At 41.4% G+C, this 19,337-nt stretch overlaps 1 protein-coding gene across 2 annotated transcripts in view; it reads right to left on the bottom strand.

Moving 5' to 3' along the window:
* Positions 1 to 5,145: 5,145 nt before the first annotated feature.
* wu:fb13g09 (ATP-binding cassette sub-family C member 5) overlaps positions 5,146 to 19,337 on the bottom strand; it is a 58,766-nt gene continuing 44,574 nt past the window's right edge. For both annotated transcript variants that reach the window (XM_014199096.2, XM_014199097.2), the window contains exons 23-29: positions 17,443 to 17,532; positions 16,475 to 16,667; positions 16,029 to 16,188; positions 10,523 to 10,601; positions 10,111 to 10,224; positions 9,455 to 9,619; positions 5,146 to 6,522 (exon numbers count right to left, since the gene is read on the bottom strand). In XM_014199096.2, the coding sequence (XP_014054571.1) occupies positions 6,418 to 6,522; positions 9,455 to 9,619; positions 10,111 to 10,224; positions 10,523 to 10,601; positions 16,029 to 16,188; positions 16,475 to 16,667; positions 17,443 to 17,532 (906 nt within the window). In that variant the 3' untranslated portion in view covers positions 5,146 to 6,417. The remainder of the gene's footprint in view (positions 6,523 to 9,454; positions 9,620 to 10,110; positions 10,225 to 10,522; positions 10,602 to 16,028; positions 16,189 to 16,474; positions 16,668 to 17,442; positions 17,533 to 19,337) is intronic.

The following is a 19,337-nucleotide window of genomic DNA, read 5'->3' as shown; positions in this document are numbered from 1 at the left end:
ACAATTAAGGCCTCTCAAAAAACATGCAGTTTTGTCACACAACGCAATGCCACAGATGTCTCAAGTTTTGTGAACAGAGTGCCCCATGGTGACCGTGGAGTTATGGTATGGGCAGGCATAAACTACAATTGCATTTTGTCTAAGGTAATTTGAATACACAAAAATACCGTGACGAGATCCTGAGGCCCATTATGAGGCCCATTTTTTTTAAAGGTATCTGTTACCAACATATCTGTATTCCCAGTCATGTAAAATCAATAGATTAGGGCCTAATAAAGGTATTTCAATTGATTGATTTCCTCATATGAATTGTAAAACTCAGTAAAATCAATGAAATTGTTGCATTTACATTTTTGTTCAGTTTAATAAATTAATGTGTATTCTTGAGAATAGTGCACACATCAGTCAAGGGATGGACTGACCATATAGCATTTCTGGCAAATGCCAGATGGGCTGGTCCAAGTGCCCCTGTCTAAATTGTGTGTGCGTGTTGTCCTTATTGTAACACACATTTTAAGCCATTATTTGACTTATTACACTGATTCCTTATTTAGTTATAGCCATACAAAATCAACGTAGTTCCTCATTAGAATGAATGTTGGCCATCTTGAAAATATGGTGCTTGTCTAGTCTCCTTCATCTCAAATCAAATCAATGTATTAGTCACATACACATAAACTCAGCAAAAAAAGAAACGTCCTCTCAATGTCAACTGCGTTTATTTTCAGCAAACGTAACGTGTAAATATTTGTATGAACATAAGATTCAACAACTGAGACATAAACTGAACAAGTTCCACAGACATGTGAATAACAGAAATGGAATAATGTGTCCCTGAACAAATGGGGGGGGGGGTCAAAATCAAAAGTAACAGTCAGTATCGGGTGTGGCCCCCAGCTGCATTAAGTACTGCAGTGCATCTCCTCCTCATGGACTGCACCAGATTTGTCAGTTCTTGCTGTGAGATGTTACCCCACTCTTCCACCAAGGCACCTGCAAGTTCCCGGATATTTCTGGGGGGAATGGCCCTAGCCCTCACCCTCCGATCCAATAGGTCCCAGACGTGCTCAATGGGATTGAGATCCGGGCTCTTCGCTGGCCATGGCAGAACACTGACATTCCTGTCTTGCAGGAAATCACGCACAGAACGAGCGGTATGGCTGGTGGCATTGTCATGCTGGAGGGTCATGTCAGGATGAGCCTGCAGGAAGGGTACCATGAGGGAGGAGGATGTCTTCCCTGTAACGTACAGAGTTGAGATTGCCTGCAATGACAACAAGCTCAGTCCGATGATGCTGTGACACACCTGCCACAGACCATGACGGACCCTCCACCTCGATCCTGCTCCAGAGTACAGGCTTCGGTGTAACGCTCATTCCTTCGACGATAAACGCGAATCCGACCATCCCCCCGGTGAGACAAAACCGCGAATTGTCAGGGAAGAGCACTTTCTGCCGGTCCTGTCTGGTCCAGCGATGGTGGGTTTGTGCCCATAGGTGACGTTGTTGCCGGTGATGTCGGGTGAGGACCTGCCTTACAACAGGCCTACAAGCCCTCAGTCCAGCCTCTCTCAGCCTATTGCGGACAGTCTGAGCACTGATTGAGGGATTGTGCGTTCCTGGTGTAACTCGGGCAGTTGTTGTTGCCATCCTGTACCTGTCCCGCAGGTGTGATGTTCGGATGTACCGATCCTGTGCAGGTGTTGTTACACATGGTCTGCCACTGCGAGGACAATCAGCTGTCCGTCCTGTCTCCCTGAAGCGCTGTCTTAGGCATCTCATAGTACGGACATTGCAATTTATTGCCCTGGCCACATCTGCAGGCCTCATGCCTCCTTGCAGCATGCCTAAGGCACGTTCGCTCAGATGAGCAGGGTCTTTCTTTTGGTGTTTTTCAGAGTCAGTAGAAAGGCCTCTTTAGTGGTCTAAGTTTTCATAACTGTGACCTTAATTGCCTACTGTCTATAAGCTGTTAGTGTCTTAACGACGTTCCACAGGTGCATGTTCATTAATTGTTTATGGGTTATTGAATAAGAATGTGAAACAGTCTTTAAACACTTTACAATGAAGATCTATGAAGTTATTTGGATTTTTACGAATTATCTTTGAAAGACAGGTTCCTGAAAAAGGTCAGTTTCTTTTTTTTCTGAGTTTATTTAGATGTTATTGCGGGGGTAGCGAAATGCTTGTGTTCCTAGCTCCAGCAGTGCAGTAGTATGTAACAATTCACAACAATACACACAAATCTAAAAGTAAAAGAACGGAATTAAGAAATATATACTGTAAATATTAGGACGAGCAATGTCAGAGTGGAATGACTAGAATACAGTATATACATATGAAATTGCATATCTTATATTACTCATATCTATATACTGTATTTTATACCATCTATTGCATCTTGCCTATGCCACTCAGCCATCGCTCATCCATATATTTATATGTACATATTCCTATTACATCCCTTCACATTTGTGTGTATAAGGTAGTTGTTGTGGAACTGTTAGATTACTTGTTAGATATTAGTGCACTATCGGAACTAGAAGCACAAGCATTTCGCTACACTCGCATTAACATCTGCTAACCATGTGTATGTGACCAATAAAATTTGATTTGAAATGAGTAAAACGTCATCTAAAAATGATTACATTGACCAGTGTTCCATTACTAAAGTGACCAGTGATTCCATGTCTATGTACATAAGGCAGGATTGAGTAACCGGGTGGTAGCCGGCTAGTGACAGTGACTAAGTTCAGGGCAGGGTACTGGGTGGAGGCTGGCTAGTGATGGCTATTTAACAGTCTGATGGCCTTGAAATAGAAGCTGTTTTTCAGTCTCTCGATCCCAGCTTTGATGCACCTGTACTGACCTCGCCTTCTGGATGAACGGGCCGTAGCTCGGGTGGTTGATGTCCTTGGTTATCTTTTTGGCCTTCCTGTGACATCGGGTGCTGTAGGCGTCCTGAATTGAAGTGGATTTAACAAGTGACATCAATAAGGGATCATATCTTTCACCTGCATTCACATGGTCAGTCTATGTCGGAAAGAGCAGGTGTCCTTAATGTTTTGAATATTCAGTGCATTCAGAAAGTATTCAGACCCCTTGACTTTTTCCACATTTTGTTACGTTGCAACCTTATTCTAAAATTGATTAAGTTGATTTGTTTCGTCAATCTACACACAATACCCCATAATGACAAATCAAAAACAGGTTTAGAATTTTTTGCTAATTAAAAAATAAAAAATAAAATTACATTTACATAAGTATTCAGACCCTTTACTCAAATGTACTTATTAAGCCCTTTTTACATCAGCAGATATCACAAAGTTCTACACTAAAACCCTGAACAGCAAGTACTCAGTACTTTGTTGAAGCACCTTTGGCAGCGATTACATCCTTGAGTCTTCTTGGTTATGGCGCTACAAGCTTGGCACACGTGTATTTGGGGAGTTTCTCCCATTCTTCTCTGCAGATCCTCTCAAGCTCTGTCAGGTTGGATGGGGACCGTCGCTGCACAGCTATTTTGAGGTCTCTCCTGACATATTTGAGGACATTCAGAGACTTGTCTCGAAGCCACTCCTGCTTTGTCTTGGCTGTGTACTTAGGGTCGTTGTCCTGTTGGCAGGTGAAACTTCGCCCCAGTCTGAGGACCTGAGCGCTCCGGAGCAGGTTTTCATCAAGGATCTCTCTGTACTTTGCTTCGTTCATCTTTTCCTCGATCCTGACTAGTCTCCCAGTCCCGGCAGCTGAAAAACATCCCCACAGCATGATGCTGCCACCAGGCTTCACTGTAGGGATGGTGCCAGGTTTCCTCCAGACGTGACGCCTGGCATTCAGGCCAAAAAGTTCAATCTTGGTTTCATTAGACCAGAGAACCTTGTTTCTCATCGTTTGAGAGTCCTTTAGGTGCCTTTTGGCAAACTCCAAGCGGGATGTCATGTGCCTTTTACTGATGAGTGGCTTCCATCTGGTCACTCTACCATAAAGGCCTGAATGGTGGGGTGCTGCAGAGATGATTGTCCTTCTGGAAGTTTCTCCCATCTCCACAAAGGAACTCTGGAGCTCTGTCAGAGTGACCATCGGGTTCTTGGTCACCTCCCTGACCAAGGCCCTTCTCCCCCGATTGCTCAGTTTGGCCGGGCGGCCAGCTCTAGGAAGAGTCTTGGTGGTTCCAAACTTCTTCCATTTAAGATCTGTGCCCCGACACAATCCTGTCTCAGAGCTCTACAGACAATTCCTTCGACCTCATGGCTTGGTTTTTGCTCTGGCATGCAATGTCAACTGTGGGACCTTATATAGACAGGTGTGTGCCTTTCCAAATCATGTCCAATCAGTTGAATTTACCACAGGTGCTCCAATCAAGTTGTAAAAACAAAGGATAATCAATGGAAACAGGATGCACTGGAGCTCAATTTCAAGTCTCATAGCAAAGAGTCTGAATACTTAGGTAAATAAGTAAACATATGTAAACATTTGCATTAATGTCTAAACCTGTTTTCCCTTTGTTATTATGGGGTAGTGTGTGTAGATTGATGAAATAAAAAAAAGTTATACATTTTAGAGTAAGGCTGTAATGTGACAAAATGTGGAAAAAAGGGAAGGGGTCTGAATACTTTCCGAATGCAAAAATGTCTCAATGGGACTCCTTGTGTGATTTTTGGTGTCGATTATCTACGTACCATGTCATAATGGAGCACTTCCCTATACCGAACGTCCATTCTGGCTCGATGTATACCCCAAAATGCATACATGTATGACCTTAGACCCTCTACGTTGGGGCCATAGAGATGTCACTACCATTCAAATTGTTCCATGCCTTCTTTCATGTTGTATTATGAAGTTAATAACATATCAATACGTTGTTTTGAGAATATTGTTGTTTTATAATACATTTCATAAAGCCAGTTGTCCCAATTAACCGCATAAGGGTCATAACATTCATGCAGTGATTACCACAATTTATCTGTGTCTGATAGTGGTTATCATACCAAAATATAGCTCACAGATATTATCCTTGCCACCCCATAGTGGACTAATATGTGAAATCTGGCCCTCTGGCCCATGGACTACTGATCTAATTCATTATCAGATCATCATGCATGCCAGGAAGGCACCATATGCGAGAACAATGAATGCAAGGACAATATTTCAAGTATGAAAACATTTTTATTGGTAAAGCATTTCTATGACCAAAAAAATCTTAACATTTAAGAATAAAAAAATATAGCAAAATTACAATCTCAAGTCTTTTACAAGGCCATCTTTACGATTTCTCTAGCAACATATTGATTTTTTTTTTAAGGCATCTAGATGTTTACGATCCAAAATGTCATCCAAAAACACTGATTTGCAGACATTGTCTGTGGTTGTTTGGAACAAAAAATATACTCAAAATACTCAGTACCTTTCATTATTTGTTCCACAACTCTGTTTTGCTGTTCATCAATCTCATGAATATAACTGTGCTTTATTACTACACAACAGAATGATTACACGTTATAAAAACGACATTCCTGCCATATACCCTGCAACAATACAAGAGACTATGTAGATACAGCTCCGACATACCAGAATATGATTCACCCAGAACATAACGCAACACAAATGCAATTCCAAAAAGCATAGGCTACAACATTACTGCACAACGAATGACATAACTGTAGAGGCACATATACACGCATCTGTTAGGATTCACTGAAATGATTACCATATAATAATCTGCCTTATTAAAACTTGACATATTATCAGTCAATATATTCCTGACCTTGCTCATGTGGAATGGTTACTTTGGTATATCAAAGTGATTCTTTGGAAGTCTCAGTTGCCCAGTGATTTGACTGATGAATGTGCTGGCTGTATTGATTGCAAATATCATAATATAAAATCCATTCCACCAACTAGCACTGAGGCTTATACAAGTGATAGGTTCCTTCGAATTATATCAGTGAAATATAAAAATCATTTTACGTTCTCTTCCAAGTCTCACTGATAGCCCTGTAGAGAGAGGGTGAAAGGAAGCAACATTCAGTGTTAACAGACGCTTCAGTGTTTCATCATGGAATATAAAGTGCCATTGTAGAGTCATTGCTCTTTATTTGCACTTTCTCCTTTTGCCTCTGAGAAAGGATCTCTTTCCACACAGCAGTAAAGGTCAGCAGGTACGATACTCTCAATAGATCCACATCTTTGATGCGTCTTTTGGAACATTGTCATCATACTCATGACGTCATCATTGGTTTTTGAAATCAACAGACATCACTAGATTTAGCAGCGTTTGTAAGAACCTCTGTTAATGCCTTCTAAAATAACATCTTACTCGCTCCATGGCAGGATGGTAATCTTCAAAGTTTGTGCAAGTCATGTCCTCTGCTGTATTGCCTCGTTTTATAAGAGCTAATTTGTACCCATTCGACTCGGTTCACTGCTCTGTGTCACTGTGCTTGCCGTTAGATGCCTCGATCATGGCACGGAATCTGGAGTTGTCATCTGCCAGCAGGGCAGCAGGGGTGTCGAACTCCAAAATCTAGAATGAAGAAAATAAACAAGTTCTGACCAACAAGTATTTCGACCCACTAGAGAAATGTTTCCTTAGGTACACAGTATTATATCAAATATTTTGTTTAGTATATGCTGTTAACCCTTTACACTCGTACCAATATACAGGTTGAAAATGTCAGATTTGGACACTGATAAGTGCCTAAATTGGAACACAGTGGCTGTACAGTAACATACTATACATGAAGTCAGAGCTCAGGCTCTGTTCTTCACAGCGCTGTATGGGTTTTGACTGACAGCCGTTCTGAACTTGAGCACCCCGCGACAAGAAATTGACCCCATCCCTCCTGCTAACTGTGCAATTTTCACAATTTTCTTTTGTCTGAGTGAGGGAAAAGCTGTAAATTAAGAGGACTCAATGCATTTTGAAATATGAGACGTTGAGGATTACAATGAAAAATACCACTGATGTCAAACGCCTGTTTCCATATCATAAAACTCATGTAATATACAGTGTCAATGTTTATGATCACTATGTTTGATGTACAGTTACAAGATGACATGGCGTTATACCCTGGGTTGTTCTGAACAGAATGAGCCTGTTTGTTGTATTGTGATAAATTTACCACGGACCACGCATCAATGCACTTAAGACTCCATTCTAAGCCCACCAAAATGATGTTCTGCTTCTCTGAATTGCCTTGTGAAAGCCTAGCAGTGTAATATTGTATTTTATAATTTAGCTAGTCATGTTGGCAATAGAACAAGCTTTCAAATTGTGCCCACCTGTCCCAGATTGCAATATATAATGGACTGCGTAAACAACAGTAATTGTGTAAAGGCAGGAGTTTGCAGGGCTGTGTTCCAAACAAAACAACTACAAGTGTATTTGCTCTAGTTCCTCAACAGCACAGCTAGGAGAGCTCAAAAAAGCACCCTATAGTTGAATACTCTTCTGCATTGAAATTACTTAGGAACTGGGCACACTTTGGAGAAGTGTGACACCACTTGGAAACACCAGTTAGACCTCTCACTCAAATCCATGTCATTTCTTGCTCTTATGTTGCACCTGTCCCACATTTTCCAGGAATAATATCATCATGTTATTGAATGTATCCATAGTATCTTCAGATTTTGTTATTGTCAAATTAGGTGAAAAGTACAGTCAATGTAAAATGCACAAAAGCAACAGTGTAATGTTTGGGTTCATTATGTCAGGTGAACTGTTGTGTCCTCACCTTTAGTCTAATAATGTTCACACAATCTCCTAACTGTTCCTGTTTCATTGTTACCATGGTCATGCATGTGTTTTCCATATTTCTTCTGTAAGAAACATTTCAATTTAGTCCTATCCATATAGGCCAATTCCCACAAGTGTAAAGGTGTTAAATACAATGCCTTCAGGAAGTATTCATACTCCTTGTCTTATTCCACGTTTTGCTGTTTTACAGACGGAATTCAAATGTATTATTTTCTCACCTAGCTACACACAATACCCCATAATGACAAAGTGAAAACATGTTTTTAGAAATGTTGGCTAATTTATTGAAAATGAAATACAGAAATATCTAATTTACACAAGTATTCACACACCCATGAGTCAATACTTTGTACAAGCACCTTTGGCAGCAATTTCAGCTGTAAGAACTTTTCACATCTGGATTGTGCAACATTTGCCTATTATTCTTTTCAAAACTCTTCAAACTCTGTCAAATTAGTCGTTGATCATTCCTAGGCAACCATTTTCAGGTCTTGCCATAATTTAAGTCAAAATTGTAACTTGGCGATTCACGAACATTCACTGTCCTCTTGGTAAGCAACTCCAGTGTAGCCTTGTGTTTTAGATTATTGTACTGCTGAAAGGTGAATTCATCTGTCTGGTGGAAAGCAGACTGAACCAGGTTTTCCTCTAGGATTTTGCCTGCGCTTAGCTCTATTCCATTTCTTTTTTATTCTGAAACTCCCCAGTCCTTAATGATTACAAGAATACCCATAACATGATCCAGCCACCATTATAATTGAAAATATGAAGAATGGTACTCAGTAATGTGTTGTATTGGATTTGCCCCAAACATAACACTTTGTATTAAGGACAAAAAGTTAATTTCTTTGCCACATGGTTCTGCAGTATTACTTTAGTGCCTTGTTGCAAACAGGATGCATGCTTTAGAATATTTTTATTCTGTCAAGGCTTCCTTTTTTTCCACTCTGTCAATTATGTTAGTATTGTGGAGTAAAGACAATGTTGTTGATCCATCCAGGTCTCTCATATCACAGCCATCTAACTGTTTTAAAGTGACCATTTGCCTCTTGGTGAAATCCCTGAGCGGTTTCCTTCTTCTCCGGCAACTGAGTTAAGAAGGACGCCTATATCTTTGTAGTGACTGGGTGTATTAATACACCATCCAAAGTGTAATGAATAACTTCACCATGGTCAAAGGGATATTCAATGTCTGGTTTTTACATTTTTACCCATCTACCAATAGATGCCCTTCTTTGTGAGGCATTGAAAAACCTTCCTTGTCTTTGTGGCTGAATCTGACTTTGAAATTCACTTCTCAACTGAGGGACCTTACAGATAGTTGTATGTGTGGGGTACAGATATAAAGTAGTCAATAAAAAAATCCTGTTAACCACTATTATTGCACACAGCGTGAGCCCATGCAACTTATTATGGGACTTGTTAAGCACATTTCTACTCCTGAACTTATTTAGGTTGGCCATAACAAAGGGGTTGAATACTTAGCCACTGGTATGATTCAATAGATACAAATGGTTACAAGTCCCTCTCAAATAAACACAGAGCTAAGAGCTGTAGAACATAGAAGAAATAGAATGATATGTCAGTGTCTCAAATGGCACCCTATTCCCTATAGGCCCCGGTCAAAAGCAGTGCACTACATAGGGAATAGGGTGCCATTTGAGACACATTCTATATGTCTATGGTGCAGAAGACCCACCTGTCCCTGGTCCAACACCATGACCCTGTTACAGCTCATCACAGTGTTGAGGCGATGGGCGATGATCAACGTGGTGCAGCTGCTGAATGACTCGCGGATGGTCTCCTGAATCAGCCGGTCTGTCTCTGTGTCGATGGCTGCAGTCGCCTCGTCCAACAGCAAGATCTGGCAACCAAACACATGTCACATTCAAGCACACTTTGCAGAGGTTCAATCACAAACGTTGGTAGAATAAGGAAGTAACCATATAGAAACAACATTGAATATGGATGTGTATATTACAATCTTAAGGAGTGCTATAACTATGTAGGACTAGTCCCTAAACGTCTTTTGTCGTCATCTTCAGTTGATTGAATTTCCAACTGCATTGTATAGAATCAGAGTGACATTACAACACAAGCCATGTGGTGGCAATGTTACGCCTTGGAGAAGCTGCTGCCTTCTGCCCGTCTTATGTGACTACCTCAATATTAGGATGTGAGGCACAAAAGCTTTCCTCTGTGGTAACAGAAAAGAGAAAATCAATCTAACTGCCCTTGTCTATTGTCCTGTGTGTGTGTGGTGTGGAGAGAAAGAGACGTGATGCAACGCTAGAGTGTGTGTGTGTGTGTGTGTGTGTGTGCGTGCGTATGTGTGATGTGTCTGTGTGTGTTTACCTTGCTGTGTCTCAGCAGTGCTCTTGCCACACACAGTAGTTGTCTCTCTCCCACTGAGAAGTTCTCTCCGTTCTCGGTCACCTCGGACTGGAGGGAGTGGGGCAGTTGGCTGATCTGAACATGACGCACAAAATGGAGTCAAAACACAAGCCACATATATCGTTTTCAACTGTTAAAAAATCTCTAGTGGGAAACTAATCTTGCACAGGTCTAGGATTTGTTATCAATTACTGTCAGCGCTAGTAACACTATCAGAAGGTGTACAAGGCAATGAATACATAGTATGATGTCAACACACGAGGACTACTTGACTTTTGTATACAGACATTATCAATATATTTGGGGTTAAACTGACATAGCAATGTATTGCTTACTCTATTTAAGTTAACATTTACCATCTATCCCTACTTACCATCTCCTTTATATGGGTCCTCTCAAGTGCATCCCAGATCTGGGGATCTGAGTATTGATTCCATGGGTCCAGATTGGACCTATTTGATAAGGAAAAATAAGAATAAAGAATCAATCTCCATCATTGTAAACAAGCCTAGATAACAGTACAACAAGAGTCAGGTGAAGTTACCCGTGGGGTCAGTTTGACATTTACCCCACTAATGGTTAAAGGGATACTTTGGAATTTGGGGAAATGTCCTACTTACCCAGAGTCAGACAAACTCATGTCATGGACACCATTTGTTGGTCTCTGTGTGTAGTTTGAAGGAAGTTGACAGTAGCATATTGTTAGCTTAGCGCAATTGTTGGAAGTCTATGAGTATCTACTACTCAGCTCCTCTCAAAAGCATGGAAATCAACCTAACTATTTAAAGGCTGGGTGGTTAGCACTTTGTACTCTAAGTATTCATTACAAGTATATATGAAATTATAATGTTTTTATTATAGTTATTTCTGGAACTATGTTCTCCGGACTACGCATTTCATTCATCGACGGTGGGCGCAAGCATAGGCTGTGCGCAAGTGTAAACACAGCAGGCCAGCTGAGACAGCGGCAGTTTGAACAAGTTTGCTAGATAGATATCAAGTAACCAAAGTGTGAGAAGATAAACCTCACAAAAGAAAAAGAGTAATTCAGACTGCCAATGCTCGTCCAGAGCAAATATTTTTACCTCGCAGCCGTGACTGTGAAGATTGTTGACACTGCTGGAAGTTGAGTGACAAAGTTAAAAGGCATAAAAAAAACTCCCTTGTTATTGTAATGGTGAGAGGTTAGCATGTCTTGGGGGTATGATATTTGTGCGTCTAACTTTCTCAGTCATCATTATTCACGATTTATTCTGGACTATCTGTAATCATGGTAGCATCCACATTAATGTAGAAGTGTTTAGAAACATTCTATTCTTATTTACAATAAAAGTGACTACAAAATGACAACACATTATTTACCATTAACTTCTATTGGGCACAAAATAATCAGAAACACAACCAAAACAAACAGCAAATGAAACCAACAAATTTAAAGGAATATGGGACCAAATACTAAACTATTAACTACTTTAATACAGATAAGTGAATTTGTCCCAATACTTTTGGTCCCCTAAAATGGGGGGACTATGTACAAAAAGTGCTGCAATTTCTAAAACGGTCCACCCGACATGGATGAAAATACACTCAAATTAAAGTTGACAGTGTATAATTTCAAATCCAAAGTGCTGGAGTACAGAGCCAAAACAACAAAAACATGGTCACCGTCCCAATACTTTGAGCTCACTGTATATTTTTGGAAAGTTGAAAGCTTCCAAAGTTTTGAATAGAAAAAGGTAATTCAAGACAGTTGATAGCCTTTTCAGCATCAACAGACATTATTGATAAAACTATATCTTGTTTTTTAGCGTATTGTATTGAAACATGTTATTGTATTTGTTTGTAAGGGTCGATTTTTTATAAACCTTGTTTGATTGAGTTGCCATGAATATAACGTTAGCAAGCTAGATAATACTCTGACCAAGGATGGCCGAAAGTTAATGGTTTGCTCTGATTTTTTATGACTAGGGGACTATTATGAGAAGATGGAACTGACAAGCCACAAGATGAGAAGTTTCCTGACGGATACAGCGGCCCCATCAGTGGTCATTCTACGCACGCCAGAACAAAGTGGAATGGGGTTAAGTGTGATGAGATCTTACATTATCTGATTGATTGAATAGTAGCTAGCTGCTCTCGTGATAAAATGCGATAGGCCCGTCACTTTTCTTGTGGATAGGCTGTCCATTACATCTGTGATGCCCTCCGCTCAAAGCCAAAGAAAAGCAGAGTAAAACAAAATGACTAAGAATGCTCAAAACTATGTGCTCTCCTTTTTTCATTATTCAACATTGAGTCTTTATTCAACTTGATTCAAGTACTTTCCAACTATTTATACATTTTCCACATGCTTGAGAAACAAATAGATTGACTTGACTTTATAGTGTTAGCTATGTAATGCATGACATCATGCCACTAAATCAGAACATCTATTATGTCCTTCTTCAAGTGTGTTCTCCTTTGTATATTTCAAATGATTTTCCCCATTTCCTGTTCCCTTTATTGCTCACTCTGGTTTAGATAGAAGACGTGCCTGCTGTGGACAGTCCACAAGGAACGGACTCCATGTTTGCTGGAGTAACATCACATTCAGAACCAGAATAGAGGACAAGCCTCAACTTTTGCTGGTAAGAACTCAAAATAGGCAATCAATGTTTACACTTCAGCACTTGTTTTGTCATATTAGGATGGTAATGCAATCATTGACGTGTCCAGACACATCTATTCTAACAAATGAACAGGTAGCCTAACTGCCCCTCCAGAATAGCTTTGTTGACTTGGGTAAATTGGAGGGTTTCTTTGGTGAATGGCGCTCCCTTTCAAGTGTGCTCAGAGGCACCCTTTTTGTAGTGTGGGACCTGACTATATCCACTACACTAATCTGATCAACTGCATCCAGAAGTGACCCATATGTTCTTTCTGTATGTATGGCAACATCCTTGTTTTTACATTGTATTCACTGGTTTATCAGCTCCTCTTTCCTCATTTCAGACACTCCAAGATTCAACTTGTCCACCCAAAACAATCAAAATAGTGGATTGCCTGGCCAATTATGTCAGCCTACCACACAAAGATTCTGGAATGACCTGATGGAGCGCGTCCTGAAGAGACACATGGACAAATCCAACATAGCCCCATCCCAAATACCCTTGACAACAGCGACATAGGAGTCACTCAGAGTGCAACACGTGGAAGGGAATCATTCACTGTAGACTACCACTGGACATAACAGCACCCCCATACCATTCACTGTAGACTACCACTGGATATAACAGCACCCCCATACCATTCACTGTAGACTACCACTGGATATAACAGCACCCCCATACCATTCACTGTAGACTACCACTGGACATAACAGCACCCCCATACCATTCACTGTAGACTACCACTGGATATAACAGCACCCCCATACCATTCACTGTAGACTACCACTGGATATAACAGCACCCCCATACTATTCACTGTAGACTACCACTGGACATAACAGCACCCCCATACCATTCACTGTAGACTACCACTGGACATAACAGCACCCCCATACCATTCACTGTAGACTACTACATAACAGCAGCCCCATACCATTCACTGTAGACTACCACTGGACATAACAGCACCCCCATACCATTCACTGTAGACTACCACTGGACATAACAGCACCCCCATACCATTCACTGTAGACTACCACTGGACATAACAGCACCCCCATACCATTCACTGTAGACTACCACTGGATATAACAGCACCCCCATACTATTCACTGTAGACTACTACATAACAGCACCCCCATACCATTCACTGTAGACTACCACTGGATATAACAGCACCCCCATACTATTCACTGTAGACTACTACATAACAGCACCCCCATACCATTCACTGTAGACTACCACTGGATATAACAGCACCCCCATACCATTCACTGTAGACTACTACATAACAGCACCCCCATACCATTCACTGTAGACTACCACTGGACATAACAGCACCCCCATACCATTCACTGTAGACTACCACTATAACAGCACCCCCATACCATTCACTGTAGACTACCACTGGACATAACAGCACCCCCATACCATTCACTGTAGACTACCACTGGATATAACAGCACCCCCATACCATTCACTGTAGACTACCACTGGATATAACAGCACCCCCATACCATTCACTGTAGACTACCACTGGATATAACAGCACCCCCATACCATTCACTGTAGACTACCACTGGACATAACAGCACCCCCATACCATTCACTGTAGACTACCACTGGATATAACAGCACCCCCATACCATTCACTGTAGACTACCACTGGACATAACAGCACCCCCATACCATTCACTGTAGACTACCACTGGACATAACAGCACCCCCATACCATTCACTGTAGACTACCACTGGATATAACAGCACCCCCATACCATTCACTGTAGACTACCACTGGATATAACAGCACCCCCATACTATTCACTGTAGACTACCACTGGACATAACAGCACCCCCATACCATTCACTGTAGACTACCACTGGACATAACAGCACCCCCATACCATTCACTGTAGACTACTACATAACAGCAGCCCCATACCATTCACTGTAGACTACCACTGGACATAACAGCACCCCCATACCATTCACTGTAGACTACCACTGGACATAACAGCACCCCCATACCATTCACTGTAGACTACTACATAACAGCACCCCCATACCTACTTTGTACTGTCTATTTTATTGTACATTTGACCTTTTATTGATGTGCATTGTTTGAATGTCTATACTGTGTTGTAAAATACACAATGGTCTTTGCCTCTTCATTGATTGTCATTACATAGGTATACACTGTTTTGTTGGTTTCTACCAATTTACCTTAAGTATTCAAATGTTACTGACACATGGATTTGACTGCTATATTTCATAATACAAATAAGATGCTGTAGCATACTGTAATGAATCACTTCTAGCAGATAGAACCAGTACCACCCATTTTGTTCCTAAGGGCATTTATTTCAATGATTTGACAGAATTGGTTAGGCAATGTCTGGCTGTGAAGCTGAATGCAAAACTCTGTTCCCTCATCCCAGTCTCTCTCCCTTCAGTTCTCACTCAAACACCAGTCGATATGCAACCAGCCTGTATTGACTAAGAACAAATAAGTTATTATTCATGAGTCGTTAGATACAAATAATCTAATAATAAACTATTTGATTTGATCAGAGTGCAATTATGAAACAACAAATGTTACCGATAGATTATCTTCTTTATATTTTACATTTTAGTCTTTTTTTGTTGTTACTGTGTGGTGGGACAAGCAAGAATAATGTCACTTACTCGATAGACAGCTGTCCATTCAGTCCAGCAGGTATGGGCTGGTTCTTACAGTTTCATTTTGGGATATGGAAGAATGTCTCTAGAACTCCAGGATTGATAAGCGCAGAAAGTTCCTCAGGGTTTGATACAGTCTCTGGGTGCGTTGCTTTCTTCGCCGTAGATATCAAGCCCCCCAGTCCGTAAATTGGGAAGTTGATAGTAATCTATATTTTATGAAATGAGATTCTATGTATACCTTTGTTAGACTATAAATGACCAACCACATAGCTTTGTAGTAGTTAGGTCTATTTCCCTGCTTTTGAGAGGAGCTGGCTAGTAGGTACCCATAGACCTCCAACAATTGTGCTAAGCTAACGATATGCTACCTTCAACTTCCTTCAAACTGCACACAGAGACATAAAAATGGTACCCATGAGTTTGTCTGACTCTGGGTAAGGAGGAAATTACCCAATATCCAAAGGATCCCTTAAAGGTTAGGATTGGGGGAGGGGAAGCTGATCCTACATCTGTACCTAGGGGAATCTTAGGTAAATCATTAATACTGACCTGATAGTGCCAATGAAGAGAACGGGCTCCTGGGGAATGACTGACAGCTTGCTTCTCAGGTCTTCCAATCCGATCTGTGCAATGTTGATGTCGTCGATGGTGATGGAGCCCCCAGTCAGCTCCACCAGTCTGAAGAGAGCTACGCCCAGTGAGGACTTCCCTAGATAGATAGAAACAGGGGGTTGTGAGTGAACTACAATTAGTTCGGATAGATGATAACCACATCTACATGTGAAGATTACAGTTCACTGGTTAATGATTATTTTTATTTATGTGAATCTTTTTGAATGACAATCATTAAAAAACAAAAACAATTACCATCAACTAAACCCATTGTTATTACATTATTTCTGTGTAAATACCAGGTAAAGACCAGCGGAAACAAAGACAATAACATGAAACATTAACGATGTAAAACGATACATGGGAATAACAGAGGGAAGTACCTGAGCCAGTGCGACCCACAATGCCGATGGTCTCCTCTGGCAGGATGTTAAAGGAAAGTTTCTTGAGCACCAGCGGCAGGTCGTCCCGGTAACACATCTCCACGTCCTGGAAGGAGATCCGTCCCTTATCTGGCCAGCAGGGGGCAGGAGAGGAGGGTCCAGTGATCTGCCGCGGCGCCTCACCTTCCAAGGTCTGAGACAGAAAAAATTGATCCAATATGGAGTGTTAATCTCTGTATCCCCAATCCCATGAAGTAAAGACCTCTCAATAGAACTGTAATTTATAGATCTCTATAAGCTTGTTGGCACTTTGAGAGAAAACAAGTTGTTCCTCTGATATGGGGGTGTTTATGTTTTGATGGGTGTTGTGTTAAACATGTCCTGTCATGTGCTGTGATGTGTGACGGGCCACACACTGGGTTCCATCTGCTTCCTGCTGGGCCTCTCAGAGACTGGGTGTGTCCCAAACGGCACTCGACTCCCTATACTGTGGACTACTTTTAACCAAACCCTATGGGCCCCTGATCAAAAGTAGTGCACTGCATAGGGAATAGGGTTCCATTTGGGATGTACACTGTGTGTCTGGAGCCTACCATGACCAACAGCTTTGTGTTATTGGGATTGGGTTATGTGTGTGTGTGTGCATGGGTGTGCGTCATGCTTGTGGATGTGTGCGTATGTCAACCTTATCCAACAGCTTTGTGTTATTGGGATATGGACCTGTGTGTGGGTGCACCGCGCGCAGGAATGTGGATTTAGAGTGTGTGTCTGCATGTGAGTATATGTGTATGTTGCTTCATCTGTGCCTGTGTCCTGTGCCTGTGTCCTGCTGCGTTAAGTCTATAAGCCTGTGTTTGTTTGTGTCACACCATGTGTGCACTTTCGATTCAGCCACACATGGTTCAGCCAATCAGCAACCCTTCTCCCGACTGTTGGCAGCAGCCCCTGGTGTCATTAGGCCTACCTACCTTTATATAATGACTGATCCTCTCTACTGACGTGAAGCGAGCCTCAGTCTCTGACAGCAATCTCACGGTAAACTGAAACAGACCGGTCAGCTGGAGAAGAGAGAGAGAGCGAGAGAGACAGACACAGAGACATAGACAGACAGAGACAGACAGAGAGAAGTGATTAGTCAATGATTAACACCCTCACACCCTATTACAATCAACCCAGGCTCATGTCAACACTAGTGTTGGTCACTGTGTGCGGTGATACCATTTGGATGAATGAGCAGCACAAACCATAAACCTTTACGACCTATATAGACAGACATACAGTTGAAGTCGGAAGTTTACATACACTTAGATTGGAGTCATTAAAACTCGTTTTTCAACCACAAGTCTGGTTCATCCTTGGGAGCAATTTCCAAACGCCTGAAGGTACCACGTTCATCTGTACAAACAATAGTACGCAAGTATAAACACCATGGGACCACGCAGCCGTCATACCGCTCAGGAAGGAGATGAACGTAGAGATGAACGTACTTTGGTGCGAAAAGTGCAAATCAATCCCAGAACAACAGCAAAAGACCTTGTGAAGATGCTGGAGGAAACAGGTACAAAAGTATCTATATCCACAGTAAAACGAGTCCTATATCAACATAACCTGAAAGGCCGCTCAGCAAGGAAGAAGCCACTGCTCCAAAACCGCCATAAAAAAGCCAGACTACGGTTTGCAACTGCACATGGGGACAAAGATTGTACTTTTTGGAGAAATGTCCTCTGGTCTGATGAAACAAAAATAGAACTGTTTGGCCATAATGACCATCGTAATGTTTGGAGGAAAAAGGGGGATGCTTGCAAGCCGAAGAACACCATCCCAACCATGAAGCACGGGGGTGGCAGCATCATGTTGTGGGGGTGCTGTGCTGCAGGTGCACTGGTGCACTTCACAAAATAGATGGCATCATGAGTGAGGAAAAGTATGTGGATATATTGAAGCAAAATCTCAAGACATCAGTCAGGAAGTTAAAGCTTGGTGGCAAATAAATTAAAGCTGAAATAAATAATTCTCTCTACTATTATTCTGACATTTCACATTCTTAAAATAAAGTGGTGATCCTAACTGACCTAAGACAGGGAATGTTTACTAGGATTAAAATGTCAGGAATTGTGAAAAACTGAGTTTAAATATATTTGGCTAAGGTGTATGTAAACTTCCGACTTCAACTGTATACTTCTCCAATCGGCTCAATCAATTTCCATTCATAGTTCCCTGGCAGGAAGATCCTTCCCACGCCTGTAGTAATCCCACAGTGAAATTATATACAGTACCAGTCAGAAGTTCACTACTCATTCATGGGTTTCTTTATTTTAACTATTTTCTACATTGTAAAATAATATTGAAGACATCAAAACTATGACATAACACAAATGGAATCATGTAGTAACCAAAAAAGTGTTAAACAACTCAAAATATATTTAATATTTGAAATTCTTCAAAATTGCCACCCTTTGCCTTGATGACAGCTGTGCACACTCTTGGCATTCTCTCAACCAGCTTCACCTGGAATGCTTTTCCAATAGTCTTGAAGGAGTTCCCACATGTGCTGTGTACTTGTTGGCTGATTTTTCTTCAATCCGTGGTCCAACTCATCCCAAACCATCTCAGATGGGTTGAGGTCGGGTGATTGTGGAGGCCAGGTCATCTGATGCAGCACTCCATCACTCTCCTTGGTCAAATAGCCCTTACACAGCCTGGAGGTGTGTTGGGTCATTGTCCTGTTGAAAAACAAATGATAGTCCCACCAAGCGCAAACCAGATGGGATGGCGTATCACTGCAGAATGCTGTGGTAGCCATGCTGGTTAAGTGTGCCTTGACACTGACAGTGTCACCAGCAAAACACCACCACACCATCTC

Source organism: Salmo salar, chromosome ssa05 (genome assembly GCF_905237065.1).
Source record: "Salmo salar chromosome ssa05, Ssal_v3.1, whole genome shotgun sequence".
Lineage (NCBI taxonomy): Eukaryota > Metazoa > Chordata > Actinopteri > Salmoniformes > Salmonidae > Salmo > Salmo salar.
The sequence above is the reverse complement of the archived record's forward strand: the minus strand, read 5'-3'. Positions and strand labels throughout refer to the sequence as shown.